At 44.8% G+C, this 20466-nt stretch overlaps 1 protein-coding gene across 1 annotated transcript in view; it reads left to right on the top strand.

The window, feature by feature from the left end:
• ANKRD55 (ankyrin repeat domain 55) overlaps positions 1-20174 on the top strand; it is a 54401-nt gene extending 34227 nt beyond the window's left edge. The window contains exons 9-11 of the mRNA XM_066601827.1: positions 15770-16422; positions 17887-17988; positions 19710-20174. Of these exons, the coding sequence (XP_066457924.1) occupies positions 15770-16422; positions 17887-17988; positions 19710-19969 (1015 nt within the window). The 3' untranslated portion in view covers positions 19970-20174. The remainder of the gene's footprint in view (positions 1-15769; positions 16423-17886; positions 17989-19709) is intronic.
• Positions 20175-20466: the final 292 nt, after the last annotated feature.

Genomic DNA, 20466 nt, shown 5'->3' with positions numbered 1-20466 from the left:
CAGATATGGTAGGATGGTTACACTATACACACACAGATAAGACTCTGTATACAGCTCCCCTGTCACCCCATAGTCTCTGAAGGAGAGGCTGTACGCCTTTCACTTTCTGTTTTCTGCAGCTGACTTGTCAGCTTTGCTATATAGACTGGTTTAGAATAAGCAGAGTCATCTCATTATCCTCAGATGGCAGGAGTTACCGAATCTCTATCATACTGCTGGAGACCTACATGAGGGCTTAGTCAGACGGGCGTTTTTTGCCGCGATTTGCGCATGCGCATGCGTCCGGCGATTTTTTAAAACCATTGCTTCGCAATGGTATCGGACACATGAGCGCTTTTTATGCGCTCGTCCGAAAAATTATAGAACAAAAAATCGCAGATCGCACCTATCTGCGATCTGCGATTCCTGTTCACTTCTGTATATGCGCTCAATGGGGCCGGCGGCAGCAGCGCCGACCCCATTGAGAACATATAGAAGACAAATCATTCTTCTCTGCCACAGCTGTAACAGCTGTGGCAGAGAAGAATGATGTTTGCCCATTGAATTCAATGGAGCGGCAATACAGCCGCTCCATTGAAAGCAATGGGCTGCCGGCGTGCGCGGGGTTAATTGTCGGGAAGGGGTTAAATATATAAACCCTTCCCTGCAATTCATGCTAAAATGTGTTAAAATAAAAAAAAATTGTATACTCACCTTTCCGCTGCAGCCGGAGTCCAGCCGCGGCCGCTGTCAGTTCTCCTGAACTGCTTCTCGGCACTATTCAGCCGGCGGGGCTTTAAAATCCCCGCCTGCTGAATGATCTGCTCTGATTGGTCACAGCCTGACCAATCAGAGGCCGGTTTCACTCACACACCCATTCATGAATTCATGAATGGGTGAGTGACTGCTGCCTCTCAGCGCTGAGCCAATCAGGGGCAGGTCTGACTCACATCCATTCATGAATTCATGAATGGGTGTGAGTGAGGCATGCCTCTGATTGGCTCAGCGCTGAGCCAATCAGGGGGCAGGTCTGACTCACACCCCCTTCACACCCACTGCAGGACGGCTGCCCGGAGCTGCAGGCAGAAGGTGAGAATGCAATTTTTTTTTATTTTAACACATTTTAGGATGGATTGCAGGTAAGGGCTTATATATTTAAGCCCTTACCGACAATTCATCCCGGGCTCGCCCGCAGCGCATTGCTTTCAATGGAGACGGCTGTATTGCCGTCTCCATTGAATGCAATGCGCTGGACAGCTCCGGCCCGTTTCTAATGAAACGCGGCTAGGAGCAGATTTTCGGGCGATTTGCGGGCGACTTGCGCGCACCGGTCACGCGATTTGCGGATGCGCATCCGTCATGCGATCCGCAAATCGCGGCAAAAAACGCCCGTCTGACTAAGGCCTAAGGCTGGATAGTAAGAGTACTTTTACACAGGACGACTACCAGGCACTGTGCTTTCACACAAGAGCGAGTCATTCAGTGAATGAAGGCAGAGCTTGCTGGAGATCTCGATTCACTGTGAATAGGCAGTCATTCATGAATGTCTGTTTACACTGAGAGAGAAGTTGCTCATTAGTCACTTTTGTTTCAGTGAGTGAGCTGAAATGAAGCGGCTAACAGCTAATGAGGGATTTTTCACTCAGTACGCTATCGGATCCTGCTTTTACACTGGGACAATTATTGGTCAATCACTGCATCGACAGAAATAGGCGCTTCCTTAATTATCATAATGAGCCAACAGCTCATCCCTCACCTATAACGTCACAGACATCGGATGGCCATACATCATGACTTCTTGTCGGATCGCAGCCGGAAGTTGCTGGTCCAACTCAGAGGTCCCAGTAAGAAAGTTAAATCCCTGGATAGCTCCTTTATCTTACTATAATCTGTAGTAAATCTTTGCATTGGGGAATTATTAAAAGGTTCTAATGTAAAGGAGGGCTCTGCTTAGGAGAGTCACTCTTGTTAGAAAAGTCCCCTAATGATAAGCTGATCACAGTATGTCCTGTTGCTGAGATCCCTATCGATCAACTGTAATCTTTGGCAGCAAGTGTTTGATTTTCCTACAGTGCCACCACAGGAGGAAGGAAGTATTACACAGTTCTTACTGAAATCTTTTCACTGACTGCTAAAATGCATACATGTACTGGGTCCTCCAGAGAGAGGACTCCTTTTATATTCTCTTCTCCAGCTAATAGGTGAGGATTCTGAACAGAGGACCCCTGTTTATTAAAGGAGTTGTACCAAGAATGATTTTTATCACCTCTCCATAGGATAGATTATTAAAGTTTAATTAGTGAGGGTCTCACCACTGAGACCCCCACCAATCCTGAGAGCAGGGGGTTCCATGTCCCCCTCTCCACCTCACTGCGGGCTCACTGAACCCCAGCAATAAGGAGTTAATTGAATGGAGAAACACTCACGCATATGCAGTGCTATTTTAACCCCTTTGTGACAACTAGTTTTAGCCTTAAGAGTCGGTAAATTTTATCCCCATTTGTGTTTCAATAGTCATAACTTTTTTAGTTTTTTGTCAGTATAGCTGCATGACACAGTGTATTATGCAAGACAAGTTCTGGTTTTATAGAAATCAATTTGGGGTATCTATATATATAAAGACGAAAGCCCTCACTGACTCATTCACTGACTGACTGACTCACTGACTGACTGACTCGCCAAAAGTTCTCCAACTTCCCGATGTCGTAGAAACATGAATTTTGGCACAAGCATAGATTATCTCCAAACTAGGAAAAGTAATTGGGTCCCAACTCGATTATTCAATTCTAGCGCAAAAGAATTAGCGTCGAAATTTAATGTACATAATCTAAATCTCTCACTTCCCAATGTCATAGAAACTTAAAATTTGGCACAGGCATTGAATATGTCATAAATAGGAAAAGCTAATGGGTCCCAACTCCATTATTCAATTCTATGCACAAAAGAATTAGCGTCGAAATTTTACGTACGGAATGTAATTTTCTCACATAGAAACGTGAAATTTGGCACGGGCATTGATTATGTCATAAATAGGAAAAGTTAATGGGTCCCAACTCGATTATTCAATTCTATGCGCAAAAGAATTAGCGTCCAAATTTTACGTACGGAATGTAATTTTCTCACATAGAAACGTGAAATTTGGCACGGGCATTGATTATGTCATAAATAGGAAAAGTTAATGGGTCCCAACTCGATTATTTAATTCTATGCGCAAAAGAATTAGCGTCAAAATTTTACGTACGGAATGTATTTTTCTCACTTTCCGGTGTCATAGAAACGTGAAATTTGGCAAGAGCATTGATTATGTCATAAATAGGAAAAGCTAAAGGGTCCCAACTCCATTATTCAATTCTATGCGCAAAAGAATTAGCGTCCAAATTTTACGTATGGAATGTAATTTTCTCACATAGAAACTTAAAATTTGGCACAGGCATTGAATATGTCATTAATAGGAAAAACTAATGGGTCCCAACTCGATTATTCAATTCTAAGCGCAAAACAATTAGCGTCAAAATTTTACGTACGGAATCTAATTCTCTCACTTCCCGGTGTCATAGAAACGTGAAATTTGGCACGAGCATTCATTATGTCATAAAGAGGAAAAGCTAATGGGTCCCAACTCCATTATTCAATTCTATGCGCAAAAGAATTAGCGTCCAAATTTTACGTGCGGAATGTAATTTTCTCACTTTCCGGTGTCATAGAAACGGGAAATTTGGCACGAGCATTGATTATGTCATAAATAGGAAAAGTTAATGGGTCCCAACTCGATTATTCAATTCTATGCGCAAAAGAATTGGCGTCGAAATTTTACGTGCGGAATGTCATTTTCTCACTTTCCGGTGTCATAGAAACGGGAAATTTAGCACGAGCATTGATTATGTCATAAATAGGAAAAGCTAATGGGTCCCAACTCCATTATTCAATTCTATGCGCTAAAGAATTAGCGTCCAAATTTTACGTGCGGAATGTAATTTTCTCACTTTCTGGTGTCATACAAACGTGAAATTTGGCACGAGCATTGATTATGTCATAAATAGGAAAAGTTAATGGGTCCCAACTCGATTATTCAATTCTATGCGCAAAAGAATTGGCATCAAAATTTTACGTGCGGAATGTAATTTTCTCACTTTCCGGTGTCATAGAAACGGGAAATTTGGCACGAGCATTGATTATGTCATAAATAGGAAAAGCTAATGGGTCCCAACTCCATTATTTAATTCTATGCGCAAAAGAATTAGCGTCCAAATGTTACGTGCGGAATGTAATTTTCTCACTTTCCGGTGTTATAGAAACGTGAAATTTGGCACGAGCATTGATTATGTCATAAATAGGAAAAGTTAATGGGTCCCAACTCGATTATTCAATTCTATGCGCAAAAGAATTGGCGTCGAAATTTTACGTGCGGAATGTCATTTTCTCACTTTCCGGTGTCATAGAAACGGGAAATTTGGCACGAGCATTGATTATGTCATAAATAGGAAAAGCTAATGGGTCCCAACTCCATTATTCAATTCTATGCGTAAAAGAATTAGCGTTCAAATTTTACGTACATAATCTAAATCTCTCACTTCCCAATGTCATAGAAACATGAAATTTGGCACAAGCATTGATTGTGTCATAAATATGAAAAGTTAATGGGTCCCAACTCGATTATTCAATTCTAAGTGCAAAAGAATTAGTGTCCAAATTTTATGTACGTAATCTAATTCTCTCACTTCCTAATGTCATTTTATATAAAGGAAACGTCGCATGGTTACCTCCACGTGGTGTTTCCTGGGTAACGCAGAGAACTATGCAAAATGGTGAACATATGTTTTTCCTCAGTATCTCTAAAGTAACCACGACTTCATAAGATTTTCCGTGTGAACACCAGATAAACACCAGTACAAAATTAAAGGGGTTGTCTCGTGAAATCAAGTGGGGTTCAGCACTTCTGTATGGCCATATTAATGCACTTTGTAATATACATCGTGCATTAATTATGAGCCATACAGAAGTTATTCACTTACCTGCTCCGTTGCTAGCGTCCCCGTCGCCATGGATCCGTCTAAATTCGCCGTCTTCTGGCGTTTTTAGACACGCTTGCGCAGTCCGGTCTTCTCCCTGGTGAATGGAGCCGCTGGTGCCGGAGAGCTGGTCCTCGTAGCTCCGCCCCGTCACGTGTGCCGATTCCAGCCAATCAGGAGGCTGGAATCGGCAATGGACCGCACAGAGCCCACGGTGCACCATGGGAGAAGACCCGCGGTGCATCGTGGGTGAAGATCCCAGCGGCCATCTTGGTAAAGGAAGAAAGGAGTCGCCGCAGCGCTGGGATTCGGGTAAGTAATAAACTTTTTTTTTTTTTAACCCATCCCTTGGGTTTGTCTCGCGCCGAACGGGGGGCCTATTGAATAAAAAAAAAAACCGTTTCGGCGTGAGACAACCCCTTTAACTCGGGCGAAGCCGGGTATATCAGCTGGTATATATATAAAGACGAAAACCCTCACTGACTCGCCAAAAATTCTCCAACTTCCCGATGTCATAGAAACATGTAATTTGGCGCGAGCATTGATTATGTCATAAATAGGAAAAGTAAATGGGTCCCAATTCGATTATTTAATTCTAAGCGCAAAAGAACTAGCGTCCAAATTTTACGTACGGAATCTAATTCACTTCCCAATGTCGTAGATACATGAAATTTGGCACAAGCATTGATTATGTCATAAATAGGAAAAGCTAATGGGTCCCAACTCGATTATTCAATTCTATGCACAAAAGAATTAGCGTCCAAATTTTATGTATGGGATCTAATTCTCTCACTTCCCGATGTCATAAAAACTTGAAATTTGGCACGAGCATTGATTATGTCATAAATAGGAAAAGTTAATGGGTCCCAACTCGATTGTTCCATTCTTAGCGCTAAAGAATTAACGTCCAAATTTTACGTACAAAATCTAATTCTCTCACTTCCTGATGTCGTAGAAACATGAAATTTGGCACGAGCATTGATTATGTCATAAATAGGAAAAGTTAATGGGTCCCATCTCGATTATTTAATTCTAGCGCAAAAGAATTAGCGTCAAAATTTTACGTACATAATCGAACTCTCTCACTTCTCAATGTCATAGAAACATGAAATTTGGCAGGAGCATTGATTGTGTCATAAATAGGAAAAATTAATGGGTCCCAACTCGATTGTTCAATTCTAAGCGCAAAACATTTAGCATCCACATTTTACATACGAAATCTAATTCTCTCACTTCTTGGTGTAATAGAAACTTGAAATTTGGCAGGGGCATTGATTGTGTCATAAATATGAAAAGTTAATGGGTCCCACCTTGATTATTCAATTCTAAGCGCAAAAGAATTAGCGTCCAAATTTTACGGACAGAATGTAACTCTCTCACTTTCCGGTGTCATAGAAACATGAAATTTGGCACGGCCATTGATTGTGTCATAAATAAGAAAAGCTAATGGGTCCCAACTCGATTATTCAATTCTAAGCGTAAAAGAATTAGTGTCCAAATTTTATGTACGTAATCTAATTCTCTCACTTCCTAATGTCATTTTATATAAAGGAAACGTCGCATGGTTGCCTCCACGTGGTGTTTCCTGGGTAATGCAGAGAACTATGCAAAATGGTGAACATATGTTTTTCCTCAGTATCTCTAAAGTAACCATGACTTCATAAGATTTTCCGTGTGAACACCAGATAAACACCAGTACAAAATTAACTCGGGCAAAGCCGGGTATATCAGCTAGTATATATATAAAGACGAAAACCCTCACTGACTCGCCAAAAATTCTCCAACTTCCCGATGTCGTAGAAACATGAAATTTGGCACTGGCATTGATTATGTCATAAATAGGAAAACCTAAAGGGTCCCAATTAGATTATTCAGTTCTATGCGCAAAAGAATTAGCATCCAAATTTTATGTACGGAATGTAATTCTCTCTTTTCCCGGTGTCATAGAAGCATGAAATTTGGAACGGGCATTAATTATGTCATAAATAGGAAAAGTTAATGGGTCCCACCTCGATTGTTCAATTTTAAGTGCAAAAGGATTAGCGTCCACATTTTACGTACGAAATCTAATTCTCTCACTTCCCAATGTCATAGAAACTTGAAATTTGGCACGGGCATTGATTGTGTCATAAATATGAAAAGCTAAAGGGTCCCAACTCGATTATTCAATTCTAAGTGCAAAAGAATTAGCGTCCAAATTTTACATACGGAATCTAATTCTCTCACTTCCCAATGTCATTTTATATAAAGGAAACGTCGCATGGTTACCTCCACATGGTGTTTCCTGGGTAACGCAGAGAACTATGCAAAATGGTGAACATATTTTTTTCCTGGTATCTCTAAAGTAACCACGACTTCATAAGATTTTCCTTGTGATCACCAGATAAACACCAGTACCAAATTAACTCGGAGGAAGTCGGGCATATCAGCTAGTATATATATAATATGTGTATGAAAGCCCTCACTGACTGACTTGCCACTAATTCTCTAACTTCCCCGTGTCGTACAAACATGAAATTTGGCAGGACCCTTCTTTAGGTCCTAAATAGGAAAAGTAAAGGGGTCATAACTCGATTATTTAATGCTAATTGCCAAAGTATTGGCATCCCTATGTAATGTACCTAATCTAATTCTCTAACTTCCCGGCGTCATAGAAGAATGGAATTTGGCACAACCATTCTTTAGGTCCTAAATAAGAAAATAAAAAGTGTCACAACTAGATATGAGCGAACGTTCTCGTCCAAGCTTGATACTCGTTCGAGTATTAGCGTGTTTGAGATGCTCGTTACTAGAGGCGAGCACCACGCGATGTTCGAGTTACTTTCACTTTCATCTCTGAGACGTTAGCACGCTTTTCTGGCCAATAGAAAGACAGGGAAGGCATTACAACTTCCCCCTGCGACGTTCAAGCCCTATACCACCCCCCTGCAGTGAGTGGCTGGCGAGATCAGGTGTCACCCGAGTATATAAATCGGCCCCTCCCGCGGCTCGCCACAGATGCATTCTGACAGAGATCAGGGAAAGTGCTGCTGATGCCGGAGCTGCTATAGGGAGAGTGTTAGGATTGATGTTAGGCTTCAAGAACCCCAACGGTCCTTCTTAGGGCCACATCTGACCGTGTGCAGTACTGTTGAGGCTGCTTTTTGCAGTGTTGCACTTTTTTTTTTTTTTTTGTATATCGGCCGTAGAGAGCATTGCGTCCAGAGCATTGCGTCCTGCAGTAATTTTACATAGTCCATGGCCAGTAGTGGTGGTGAGGCAGGGACAGTGAAAGACATATCCAGTCTATATAGGCAGTGGGCTTTTCCAAAAAAATTTGGGAAAAAAAATCTATTTGGGCTGCCTGTGACCGTCCTGACTGTACTGCGTCTCTGCTGGGGGTAGTTGTCCTAATTCATACGCAGCCAGCTAAGTGTTACAGCAGGCTTGCGCAAAATTCTTTCCTGCCTCTGCTGTGCGTTCCGTAAGCGAAGTCAGCCTCCAACCACAGGCCAATAAGCGGCACATTTAATTACAGCGTTCTGTTTCTGCACTACTGGTAATACAGCATGCTGAGGGGTAGGGGTAGGCCTAGAGGACGTGGACGAGGACTCGGAGGCCCAAGTCAGGGTGTGGGCACAGTCCGAGCTCCTGATCCAGGTGTATCGCAGCCGACTGCTGCGGGATTAGGAGAGAGGCACGTTTCTGGCGTCCCCACATTCATCTCATAATTAATGGGTCCACGTGGTAGACCTTTATTAGAAAATGAGCAGTGTGAGCAGGTCCTGTTGTGGATGGCAGAAAGTGCATCCAGCAATCTATCGACCACCCAGAATTCTGCGCCGTCCACTGCTGCAACTCTGAATCCTCTGGCTGCTGCTCCTCCTTCCTCCCAGCCTCCTCACTCCATTACAATGAAACATTCTGAGGAGCAGGCAGACTCCCAGGAACTGTTCTCGGGCCCCTGCCCAGAATGGGCAGCAATGGTTCCGAATCCTCTCCCACTGGAGGAGTTTGTCGTGACCGATGCCCAACCTTTGGAAAGTTCCCGGGGTCCGGAGGATGAGGCTGGGGACTTCCGGCAACTGTCTCAAGAGCTTTCAGTGGGTGAGGAGGACGATGACGATGAGACACAGTTGTCTATCACTCAGGTAGTAGTAATTGGAGTAAGTCCGAGGGAGGAGCGCACAAAGGACTCGGAGGAAGAGCAGCAGGATGATGAGGTGACTGACCCCACCTGGTTTGCTACGCCTACTGAGGACAGGTCTTCAGAGGGGGAGGCAAGTGCAGCAGCAGGGCAGGTTGGAAGAGGCAGTACGGTGGCCAGGGGTAGAGGCAGGGCCAGACCGAATAATCCACCAACTGTTTCCCAAAGCGCCCCCTCGCGCCATGCCACCCTGCAGAGGCCGAGGTGCTCAAAGGTCTGGCAGTTTTTCACTGAGAGTGCAGACGACCGACGAACAGTGGTGTGCGACCTTTGTCGCGCCAAGATCAGCCGGGGAGCCACCACCAGCATGCGCAGACATATGATGGCCAAGCACCCCACAAGGTGGGACGAAGGCCGTTCACCGCCTCCGGTTTGCACCGCTGCCTCTCCCCCTGTACCCAAACCTGCCACTGAGATCCAACCCCCCTCTCAGGACACAGGCACTACCGTCTCCTGGCCTGCACCCACACCCTCACCTCCGCTGTCCTCGGCCCCATCCACCAATGTCTCTCAGCGCACCGTCCAGCCGTCGCTAGCGCAAGTATTGGAGCGCAAGCGCAAGTACGCCGCCACGCACCCGCACGCTCAAGTGTTAAACGTGCACATAGCCAAATTTATCAGCCTGGAGATGCTGCCGTATAGGGTTGTGGAAACGGAGGCTTTCAAAGGTATGATGGCGTCGGCGGCCCCGCGCTACTCAGTTCCCAGTCGCCACTACTTTTCCCGATGTGCCGTCCCAGCCCTGCACGACCACGTCTCCCGCAACATTGTACGCGCCTTCACCAACGCGGTTACTGCCAAGGTCCACTTAACAATGGACACGTGGACAAGCACAGGCGGGCAGGGCCACTATATCTCCCTGACGGCACATTGGGTGAATTTAGTGGAGGCTGGGACAGAGTCAGAGCCTGGGACCGCTCACGTCCTACCCACCCCCAGAATTGCGGGCCCCAGCTCAGTGGTGGTATCTGCGGCGGTGTATGCTTCCTCCACTAAACCACCCTCCTCCTCCTCCTCCTCCTCCTCCTCCTATGCAACCTCTGTCTCGCAATCAAGATGTGTCAGCAGCAGCACGTCGGCAGCAGTTGGTGTCGCGCGGCACGGCAGCACAGCGGTGGGCAAGCGTCAGCAGGCCGTGCTGAAACTACTCAGCTTAGGAAAGAAGAGGCACACGGCCCACGAACTGCTGCAGGGTCTGACAGAGCAGACCGACCGCTGGCTTGCGTCGCTGAGCCTCCAACCGGGCATGGTCGTGTGTGACAACGGCCGTAACCTGGTGGCGGCTCTGCAGCTCGGCAGCCTCACGCACGTGCCATGCCTGGCCCACGTCTTTAATTTGGTGGTTCAGCGTTTTCTGAAACGCTACCCACGCTTGTCAGACCTGCTCGTAAAGGTGCGCCGGCTCTGCGCACATTTCCGCAAGTCCCACACGGACGCTGCCACCCTGCGCACCCTGCAACATCGGTTTCATCTGCCAGTGCACCGACTGCTGTGCGACGTGCCCACACGGTGGAACTCTACGCTCCACATGTTGGCCAGGCTCTATGAGCAGCGTAGAGCTATAGTGGAATACCAACTCCAACATGGGCGGCGCAGTGGGAGTCAGCTTCCTCAATTCTTTACAGAAGAGTGGGCCTGGTTGGCAGACATCTGCCAGGTCCTTGGAAACTTTGAGGAGTCTACCCAGATGGTGAGCGGCGATGCTGCAATCATTAGCGTCACCATTCCTCTGCTATGCCTCTTGAGAAGTTCCCTGCAAAGCATAAAGGCAGACGCTTTGCGCTCGGAAACAGAGGCGGGGAAGACAGTATGTCGCTGGATAGTCAGAGCACCCTCCTGTCTATATCTCAGCGCGTTCAGGAGGAGAAGCATGAGGAAGATGAGGAGGAGGGAGAAGAGACAGCTTGGCCTACTGCTGAGGGTACCCATGCTGCTTGCCTGTCATCCTTTCAGTGTGTATGGCCTGAGGAGGAGGAGGAGGATCCTGAAAGTGATCTTCCTAGTGAGGACAGCCATGTGTTGCGTACAGGTACCCTGGCACACATGGCTGACTTCATGTTAGGATGCCTTTCTCGTGACCCTCGCGTTACACGCATTCTGGCCACTACGGATTACTGGGTGTACACACTGCTCGACCCAAGGTATAAGGAGAACCTTTCCACTCTCATACCCGAAGAGGAAAGGGGTTCGAGAGTGATGCTATACCACAGGACCCTGGCGGACAAACTGATGGTAAAATTCCCATCCGACAGCGCTAGTGGCCGAAGGCGAAGTTCCAAGGGCCAGGTAGCAGGGGAGATCAGGCAGCATGTACAGCACAGGCAGGGGAACACTCTCTAAGGCCTTTGACAGCTTTCTGGCTCCCCAGCAAGACTGTGTCACCGCTCCCCAGTCAAGGCTGAGTCGGCGGGAGCACTGTAAAAGGATGGTGAGGGAGTACGTAGCCGATCGCACGACCGTAGTCCGTGACGCCTCTGCCACCTACAACTACTGGGTGTCGAAGCTGGACACGTGGCCTGAACTCGCGCTGTATGCCCTGGAGGTGCTTGCTTGTCCTGCAGCTAGCGTCTTGTCAGAGAGGGTGTTTAGTGCAGCTGGGGGAATCATCACAGATAAGCGTACCCGCCTGTCAACCGACAGTGCCGACAGGCTTACACTCATCAAGATGAACAAAGCCTGGATTTCCCCAGACTTCTCTTCTCCACCAGCGGACAGCAGCGATACCTAAACAATACGTAGGCTGCACCCGCGGATGGAAGCATTGTTCTCTATCACCATCAAAAACGTGGACCTTTTAGCTTCATCAATCTGTGTATAATATTCATCCTCCTCCTCCTGCTCCTTCTTCTGAAACCTGACGTAATCACGCCGAACGGGCAATTTTTCTTAGGCCCACAAGGCTCAGTCATATAATTTTTGTAAACAATTTTTATACGTTTCAATGCTCATTAAAGCGTTGAAACTTGCACCTGAACCAATTTTTATTTTAACTGGGCTGCCTCCAGGCCTAGTTACAAATTAAGCCACATTAACCAAAGCGATTAATGGGTTTCACCTGCCCTCTTGGTTGGGCATGGGCAATTTTTCTGACGTACATTAGTACTGTTGGTACACCAATTTTTTGGGGCCCTCGCCTATAATGTAATCCAATAAATTTTTTGCCCACCTGCATTAAAGCTGACGTTACATCAGCTGTGCTGGGCACTGCAATGGGATATATTTATGTACCGCCGGTGGCTTCCTGGCACCCACCCATGCTGTCGGTCCACACGGAGTTGTAACTGCATGTGTCCACTTCTAAAGAACCCCAGTCTGACTGGGGCATGCAGTGTGGGCCGAAGCCCACCTGCATTACACATGACATTACCTCAGCTGTGATGGACAATGCAATGGGATATATTTATGTACCGCCGGTGGGTTCCAGGGAGCCACCCATGCTGTCGGTCCACACGGAGTTGTAACTGCATGTGTCCACTTCTAAAGAACCCCAGTCTGACTGGGGCATGCAGTGTGGGCTGAAGCCCACCTGCATTAAACATGACATTACCTCAGCTGTGCTGGGCACTGCAATGGGATATATTTATGTACCGCCGGTGGGTTCCAGGGAGCCACCCATGCTGTCGGTCCACACGGAGTTGTAACTGCATGTGTCCACTTCTATAGAACCCCAGTCTGACTGGGGCATGCAGTGTGGGCCGAAGCCCACCTGCATTTAATCTGACGTTAGCTCTGCTGTCCAGGGCACTGCAATGAGATACATTTATGTACAGCTGGTGGGTTCCAGGGAGCTACCCATGCTGTGGGTGCACACGGAATTCCCATTGCAGAGTTGTACCTGCCTGTGACTATTTATAAAAAACCCCGGTCTGACTGGGGCATGCAGACACCTTGACAGAATGAATAGTGTGTGGTACATAGGTTCCCCATTGCTATGCCCACGTGTGCAGCTCCTGATGGCGGTGGCACAGGATTATATTTCTCATTGCTTCTGTACAGCATTGTGGGCTATCGCCCCGCCCCTTTTAAAGAGGGTCGCTGCCTAGCCGTGCCAACCCTCTGCAGTGTGTGCCTGCAGTTCCTCCTTATGGCAGATGCACTTATAAATAGACATGAGGGTGGTGTGGCATGAGGGCAGCTGAAGGCTGCGCAGGGACACTTTGGTGTGCGCTGTGGACACTGGGTCGTGCGGGGGGGGGGGGTTGGGCAGCATGTAACCCAGGAGAAGTGGCAGTGGAGTGTCATGCAGGCAGTGATTGTGCTTTGTTGGAGGTAGTGTGGTGCTTAGCTAAGGTATGCATTGCTAATGAGGGCTTTTCAGAAGTAAAAATTGTTGGGAGGGGGGGGGCCCACTCTTGCTGTTATTGTGGCTTAATAGTGGGACTTGGGAACTTGAGATGCAGCCCAACATGTAGCCCCTCGCCTGCCCTATCCGTTGCTGTGTCGTTCCCATCACTTTCTTGAATTGCCCAGATTTTCACAAATGGAAACCTTAGCGAGCATCGGCGATATACAAAAATGCTCGGGTCGCCCATTGACTTCAATGGGGTTCGTTACTCGAAACGAACCCTCGAGCATCGCGAAAATTTCGTCCCGAGTAACGAGCACCCGAGCATTTTGGTGCTCGCTCATCTCTAGTCACAACTCAATTTTTCAATGCTAATTTCAAGAGTAAGTGCGCCCCTATGTAATGTAACTTCCCGGTGTCATACAAGCATGAAATTTGGCACGACTATTCTTTAGGTCCTGAATAGGAAAAGTAAAGAGGTCACAACTCAATTGTTCAATGCTAATTGTAAAAGTAAGTGCACTCCTTTGTACTGTAACTTACCGGTGTCGTACAAGCATTTTAATGTAAAAAAAATACTTACCTGTCTGCCGCTGCCATGTCCCTGTGGGGATGAAGAACACATCTGCCGCATGTGGCAGATGTTTCCCTCATCCCTGCGAGGAAAAAGAATTCCCTGCTGCACCTGCCACATCTGTGACAGATGCAGCAAAGGAATTCTTCATCCCTGCGGGGAATAAAAAATTCCCTACCACAGCTGACACACATGACAGCTGCGGTAGGGGATCCAGCTGCCGGCATTCTGTAATTGTTTTTCAGGGAAGGGCTTTAAATGTAAGCCGTTCCCTGAAAAACAAGAAAAAATGGTGATAGAAATAAAAAAAAATCTATACTCCCCTTTTTCAGCCGCATCCAGCCGGCTCTTCTCCTGCACTGCTGTGAGGAGTATTCAGCAGGCGGGGATTTAAAATCCCCACCTGCTGAATGGGCTGCCTCTGATTGGCTGAGCACTGTCACCACTGAGAGGCAGTTTTCAGCTATTAAATGACAGCTGAGAGCTGCCTCTGATTGGTCCCTGCGCTCAGCCAATCCGAGGCAGCACTCATCCATTCATGAATTCATGAAAGGGTGAGTGAGTGCTTCCTCTGAATGGCTAAGTGCTGGGACCAATCAGAGGCAGTTCTCAGCTATTGAATGACAGCTGAGAGCTGCCTCTGATTGGTCCCTGCGCTCAGCCAATCAGAGGCAACACTCATCCAAGATGAAAGGGTGACCTCAGTACCAATTTGAGGTATACAACTTTTAATTATTTTTTATTCTTGTTTGGGGGAAGAGAGATGATCAACAAAACTGCTATTTTGGCTTTTTTTTTACAGAATTTACTGTGTTGGATAAACAATGAAATACTTTGTAGTACAGGTTGCTATAGCTGTGGGGATACCAATTATGTGTTTTTTTTTGTGCTTCAATTTTTTCAATATTTAAAGCCTTGTGTAAGAGGGAAAAGGTTTTAAATTTTTTTTCTGTAAAAATGCTTAAATCCTATGGGCAGCAATGACTGCAGCATCTGTGGGGGTTAAATGGTACAGAAATTATTAGATGAACAAGTCCTCATCATTTCACGCCTTTTCTGGGGAAAACTCCATATGTGACAATCAGAGAGCAAATATGCTCTCTTGAGTGATGTGGGAGTGGTAATAGGAACAAAAATCTATGTCACCCCCTCCCTTGAGAATCACAGATCGTCTCTGCTCTGCACACATTGACTGCAACTGAGTGTTGTAAATTTAGTATTCCCATCTCCACTTCAAACGGCTGTAACTCCGGGTCTGTTAGGACATGCTTTTGATGTCACTTTTAAACCAAGAATCTTAGCTTTACATTGACACCAAACGCACCTCTGTAGCTCTGATAGAACCAAATGTACATAGGTTTAGAATAGAATGAGCTCTGTTTCTCCAAAACTGTAAAGTCTTTTTGCCTCAAAAAGGGAGATGGAACAATACCTCTGTAGCGCCACCTACTAGAAGGCAACATTCCTGCAAGTCAATGTTAGACTCTTTATACAAGCCTTGTAACAATGACTGGGAAGCTGCCTTCCAAATGCTTTGGCTGCAGAAGTGTTGTTCCATCTCCCTTATTTGCACATTACACAGAGCATAAATGGCCTTATAAGTTTCCTCACTCACCTTGTAGGTGCTCTCCCTAAGGAGAAAATATAGCGTTTCTGACCCTTTTCCTCAAAACAAACGCAGCTCATACAAAACTGCTGAATGGTTACCATAACATTGATGTTCTTTCTATTTGCAGTAGACCAGATCCCTTCCAGCCATTCGCTTCTCCGGGCACCAAAGCCATGAGGAAAGAAGGTCGTCTCACTGTGCTAAATCAAATCTTTTCATGTAAGAAGAAGAGGGTGGACGAGAAAGCTCACCAGAAAGACAAACTCAGGTATAACGGAGAGGAGACCTCAGAGGTGGACGATATCATCACCACGTTTGACTGTATTCTGGACACAAACTGCAAAGATCCTCAAGATGAAAGGGTGACCTCAGTCAACTGCAAAAAAAGGATGGTGGAGTCACAGAAGTATCTGTTACCAGAAAACAAGCAGAACTGCAAAGGTCTTCCACCCATAAGAACGCAGAGTCTCCCTCCCATCACTCTCGGAAACACTTTTTTAACCACTTTACAGACGTCGTCGGACGCCCCACAGGGCAACCCATTCCATTTTGCACACAGATCTCAGAAGAGCAAGAGCGAGCATGACTTGTTTGACCACAGAATTAGTCATGCCTTGCAAGACAATCCCTGGAATATAGCTGCTAACCAAATCCTGCCCCATAAAGCATGGACTTCACCTCAACCGGACAAGTTCAAACACCGTGTGTTATCCAAAAAGTCCAACCATATTGATGGCCTCTGTCCACCTCATCTTCCTCATATGGACAATGCACATTCAGGTACAGCAACTCTAACTACCTAGATGTTGAGCTCTTCTCTGAAGGCCAAGATTGCCTTAGCTGGTGTGATGAGTTTTGGTATCCAATAAACTTTCATGACACATAGGCCTCCTGCAAACAGTAGAGCTGTATACAGGAAGCTGTACAGAGGCACACATGTGGATCCATACTTCCATACTATACAGCCGTAGGAACTGTGTTCTGCCATATGTTGGTCTTATTTGCCCGTAAAAGCAATGTTTCACTATACATGAGTGCGTACAATGTGCCAACTTATTATTTTGTGCTGACATAAGCCTTCCATTTGCTATATGAATTTGGAGGTACAGAAGACTCCCTTAAAAGTTTATAGGTGCCATATGACAACTTGGCTCTTGTAAAGTGCTATAAATTGGACATTTGCATATTATATTAAAGTTTCCCATGTAATTATTAGCACAACAATACACAGTATACAGACTGTTATGGGCATCCGTGGTTGGCTCACGTTGTTATGGGGCATCTGTGTTTGCTTCATATTGTATGGAGCATTTGTGGTTCATTATTATTGGACATCGGTGGTTGCCTCACACTGTTATGGGTTCATTAGTGGTCATCTCACACTGTTATGGGGCATCAGTGGTTGGCTCACACTGTTATGGGGCATCAATGGTTGGCTCACACTGTTATGGGCCATCTGTGGTTGGCTTACACTGTTATGGGACATCTGTGGTTGGCTCACACTGTTATGGGGCATCTGTGGTTGGCTCACACTCTTAGTTTTCCCTCATACACTAAGTGCATCCTGGCTCTTGTGGTTGGTGTGGAGACCATGACCTTTAATGCCTGGGTCTCAGATCAGTTGACTACTGATTAGGGAAATTAACGGAGACTTGATATTTCATCCCATATTTTTACTGTTCTTGTCTTTCGTCTATGAACATTTTTTTCTCCACAGTGCCTGTGATTGCATGAATTAGCATGCCACTACCATGGATATATGATGCAGGAGTGTATGTCATTGGCTTTTCCATCAGCTGTAGTATATCCTAATAGACAAGATTGTATTCACTCTTAGATCATTCCCCAAGGGTATCGAACCCTGAAAAATCATTATGGAAAGTGAACACAGAAGTGATGTAAAAATGAAAAAATAATAAGTGCAGCGCAGTATGACGTATGTATAGGGTAAAATCCACTGCAAAACCACGACAAACTCTGCAACAAATGCAGATTTTGCCATGAATTTCTCCACAAATTATGTAGCAAATCCCCAAAGGATTTTTTCTTCTGAAAATTATGTCCCATGTGGATGTACCTTTAAGTGCTCAGCGTACACCAAGAGCATGACCCATTGTCCATGTATACTGTGTATACAGTACGTTACCAATACTTGTTGGACATGTGATCAGTACTCTGGTCCTCCTATGCTTGTGTTTCAGGTTAATATTTGATACTTCAGTCAACATTTGTATTTGTTTTCAGGTTATGATCCAGCACATCTCTCCCAGGAAAAGCCAAGATTGAAAGAATCCCGTCTATCACGGAATAACTTGGCCCCTTTACCAGATCACTGTGTTAAGAAACGTAAGTACTGTGAGAAGATATTTTTTTTGTACAGATAGATGACAGTACATTAGTGTAGGAAAATAAAAATCAAATCAAATGCCTATTTGGGATTAAAAAAGTGAAATATATCAAAAGTAATGTAAAAATATTAATATAACATTGAAATTTAATACATTTATGGTATGAACCAATACAGACATCCTCAAAGCCTGCAAAATAAATTTATAGCTAATTCCCAATGATATGAAGGAAACCTTTTAAAGCGTTTTTTCCAAAAATAAAAACTTCATGCAAATATAGAGCCCACATAAGGCATAATTGTCCAGTAAAAAACAAAGCCTTGTCTGGCTACATTTACCAGAAAGTTAGCAGGGAGGAAGTAAAGGGCTAAAGTAAATGAATTCTCCTCCTACTATGCCCCATATTGAAATAAATGAAGTGTGCCGCCTAGAAATGAATAAAGCTCCAAACTAGTATAGGGCAATCAGTGTTTAATTAGTAACCTATATACATTGAGGTGCAGAGGTCTATAATATCTGGGTATAGAAACATTTTTAATGACATGAATCAATATAGACATCCCCACAATTGTCACAGCCTGCACAATAAATTTATTGCTAATTCATGATGATATGAAGAAAACCTTCTAAAGCATTTCTCCCACAATAAAACCTAATATAAACTAAATGTTAATGTGTGTGTGTAAGAAAATATGGTGCTTTCATGAAGTAAAATTTGGCCAGTAAAAAAGAAACTTTCATCTGATTATATTCCCCCAAAAATAAAAAAAAAGTCAGCAGGGAGAAAGTAAAGGGCTGTAGTAAAGGCCTGTAAGTGACTGAAGTTCATAACCCGAGTAGGAAAATCAGTGTTTAATTAGTAACTTTCACATGTTGAGGTGCAGACCCTGAGAGGTTTATAATATCTGGAGACAGAAATGTTCTTTTAATAAGTGTAAATATAAATAAATGTTTATTATTATGGTCTGAATTTAACTAAATATTATTTGCGGCACAAAGCTTTTTATATTACATTACTAAAAGGGGCAGAGTGGGGTCTATAAATTACTAAGGTGGCAGATCAAAGCCAACAAATTACTAAGGTAGCAGATCAAAGCCTACAAATTACTAAGGGGGCAGATCAAAGCCTACAAATTACTAAGGTGGCAGATCAAAGCCTACAAATTACTAAGGGGGCAGAGCTGAGTCTACAAATTACTAAGGGGGCAGAGCTGAGCTTACAAATTACTAAGGGGGCAGAGCTGAGCTTACAAATTACTAAGGTGGCAGAGCGGAGCCTACAAATTACTAAGGGGGCGGAGCTGAGCCTACAAATTACTAAGGGGGCAGAGCTGAGTCTACAAATTACTAAGGAAGCAGAGCTGAGCTTACAAATTACTAAGGTGGCAGAGCGGAGCCTATAAAATCCTAAGGGGGCCTACTTTGACCCTGTCATCCCATTGCCCATGTAAACCTGTAGCAAGCCCTGTCCTCCTCCAGAAAGCATATGCCAACCTTAAAACATAAGCTTTGATGATGTAAAAGATCAAAATGTAAGCATAAAAAACAAAAAATATATAACCATAAAAAACAAAACATAAAAACTGTGGGGCCACACAGGGAAGGGGTTCCACATCTCATATGTCATCAATAGTATTTTAATGGAAAACCCCTATAACAAAATATGTGAGAGGTTTTGATTAAAACTAATGCAACTTTTTGTTCTTTTTCATCTCCCAGTCCAGCTGCCAACCGGTCCAGTCTGTCAGGGCGTGAAGAAGTCAATGTCTTTGCCTTCAAACTCATTAAGAACTGGAAATAGTTTATCTCCATTAATAATTTCAAAAACTCAGAGTCACTCTTTGTATTCTTTCCTCCCCGTCCTGAGACGAGAGCCTCTGAGGACAACGCGTGTTCTCCCGGCCATCCCGAGTCAGAGGGGACAGAGCACAACAGAAGGCCTTATGTCATCCCCAAATAAGTCTGATACCAATGACTAGCCCCTCCTCCCCGGCCCATTCGTTTGGTGTCTGTCCCCTTGTAGTCGGGTTTGTGAGATCAGCATCGTGTGAGCCATTTGTACCTTGGATGAAAGTGGACGTGACCTCGGTTTTTGCTATTTTTTTAAGAGATCATTTTATAAGTTGTTACTTTGTGATCTTCCATGACCAGCTGTTGGAGCGGTTTACAAGAAGTCGTTGCGTTCTGTATGTTCTTCAATGTTACGTTTTTTTATTCTACATTTGCTTTAAAGTGTTAAATAAAATTGAAATATGCAAAGAAGATTTTTCCTCTGTTCCTTCTTTAGTTTCTTGGTCCCATTGACTTTTGAAGGGGAATTAAAGGGGTTGCACCAGAATGTCAAGTTATCCGCTATTCACGGGACATCCACAGGATAGGAGATAACATTCTGATAAGTGGGGGTCTCACTACTGTATTCTTCACTGTGGGCTTACTGCATCCCCCACAATCAGGAAGAGCTTGAATGGAGCGCTGG

This window comes from Eleutherodactylus coqui, chromosome 5 (assembly GCF_035609145.1).
Source record: "Eleutherodactylus coqui strain aEleCoq1 chromosome 5, aEleCoq1.hap1, whole genome shotgun sequence".
In the NCBI taxonomy this organism is placed as follows: domain Eukaryota; kingdom Metazoa; phylum Chordata; class Amphibia; order Anura; family Eleutherodactylidae; genus Eleutherodactylus; species Eleutherodactylus coqui.
Note: the sequence above shows the minus strand (reverse complement) of the source record. Positions and strands in the feature narration are given on the sequence as shown.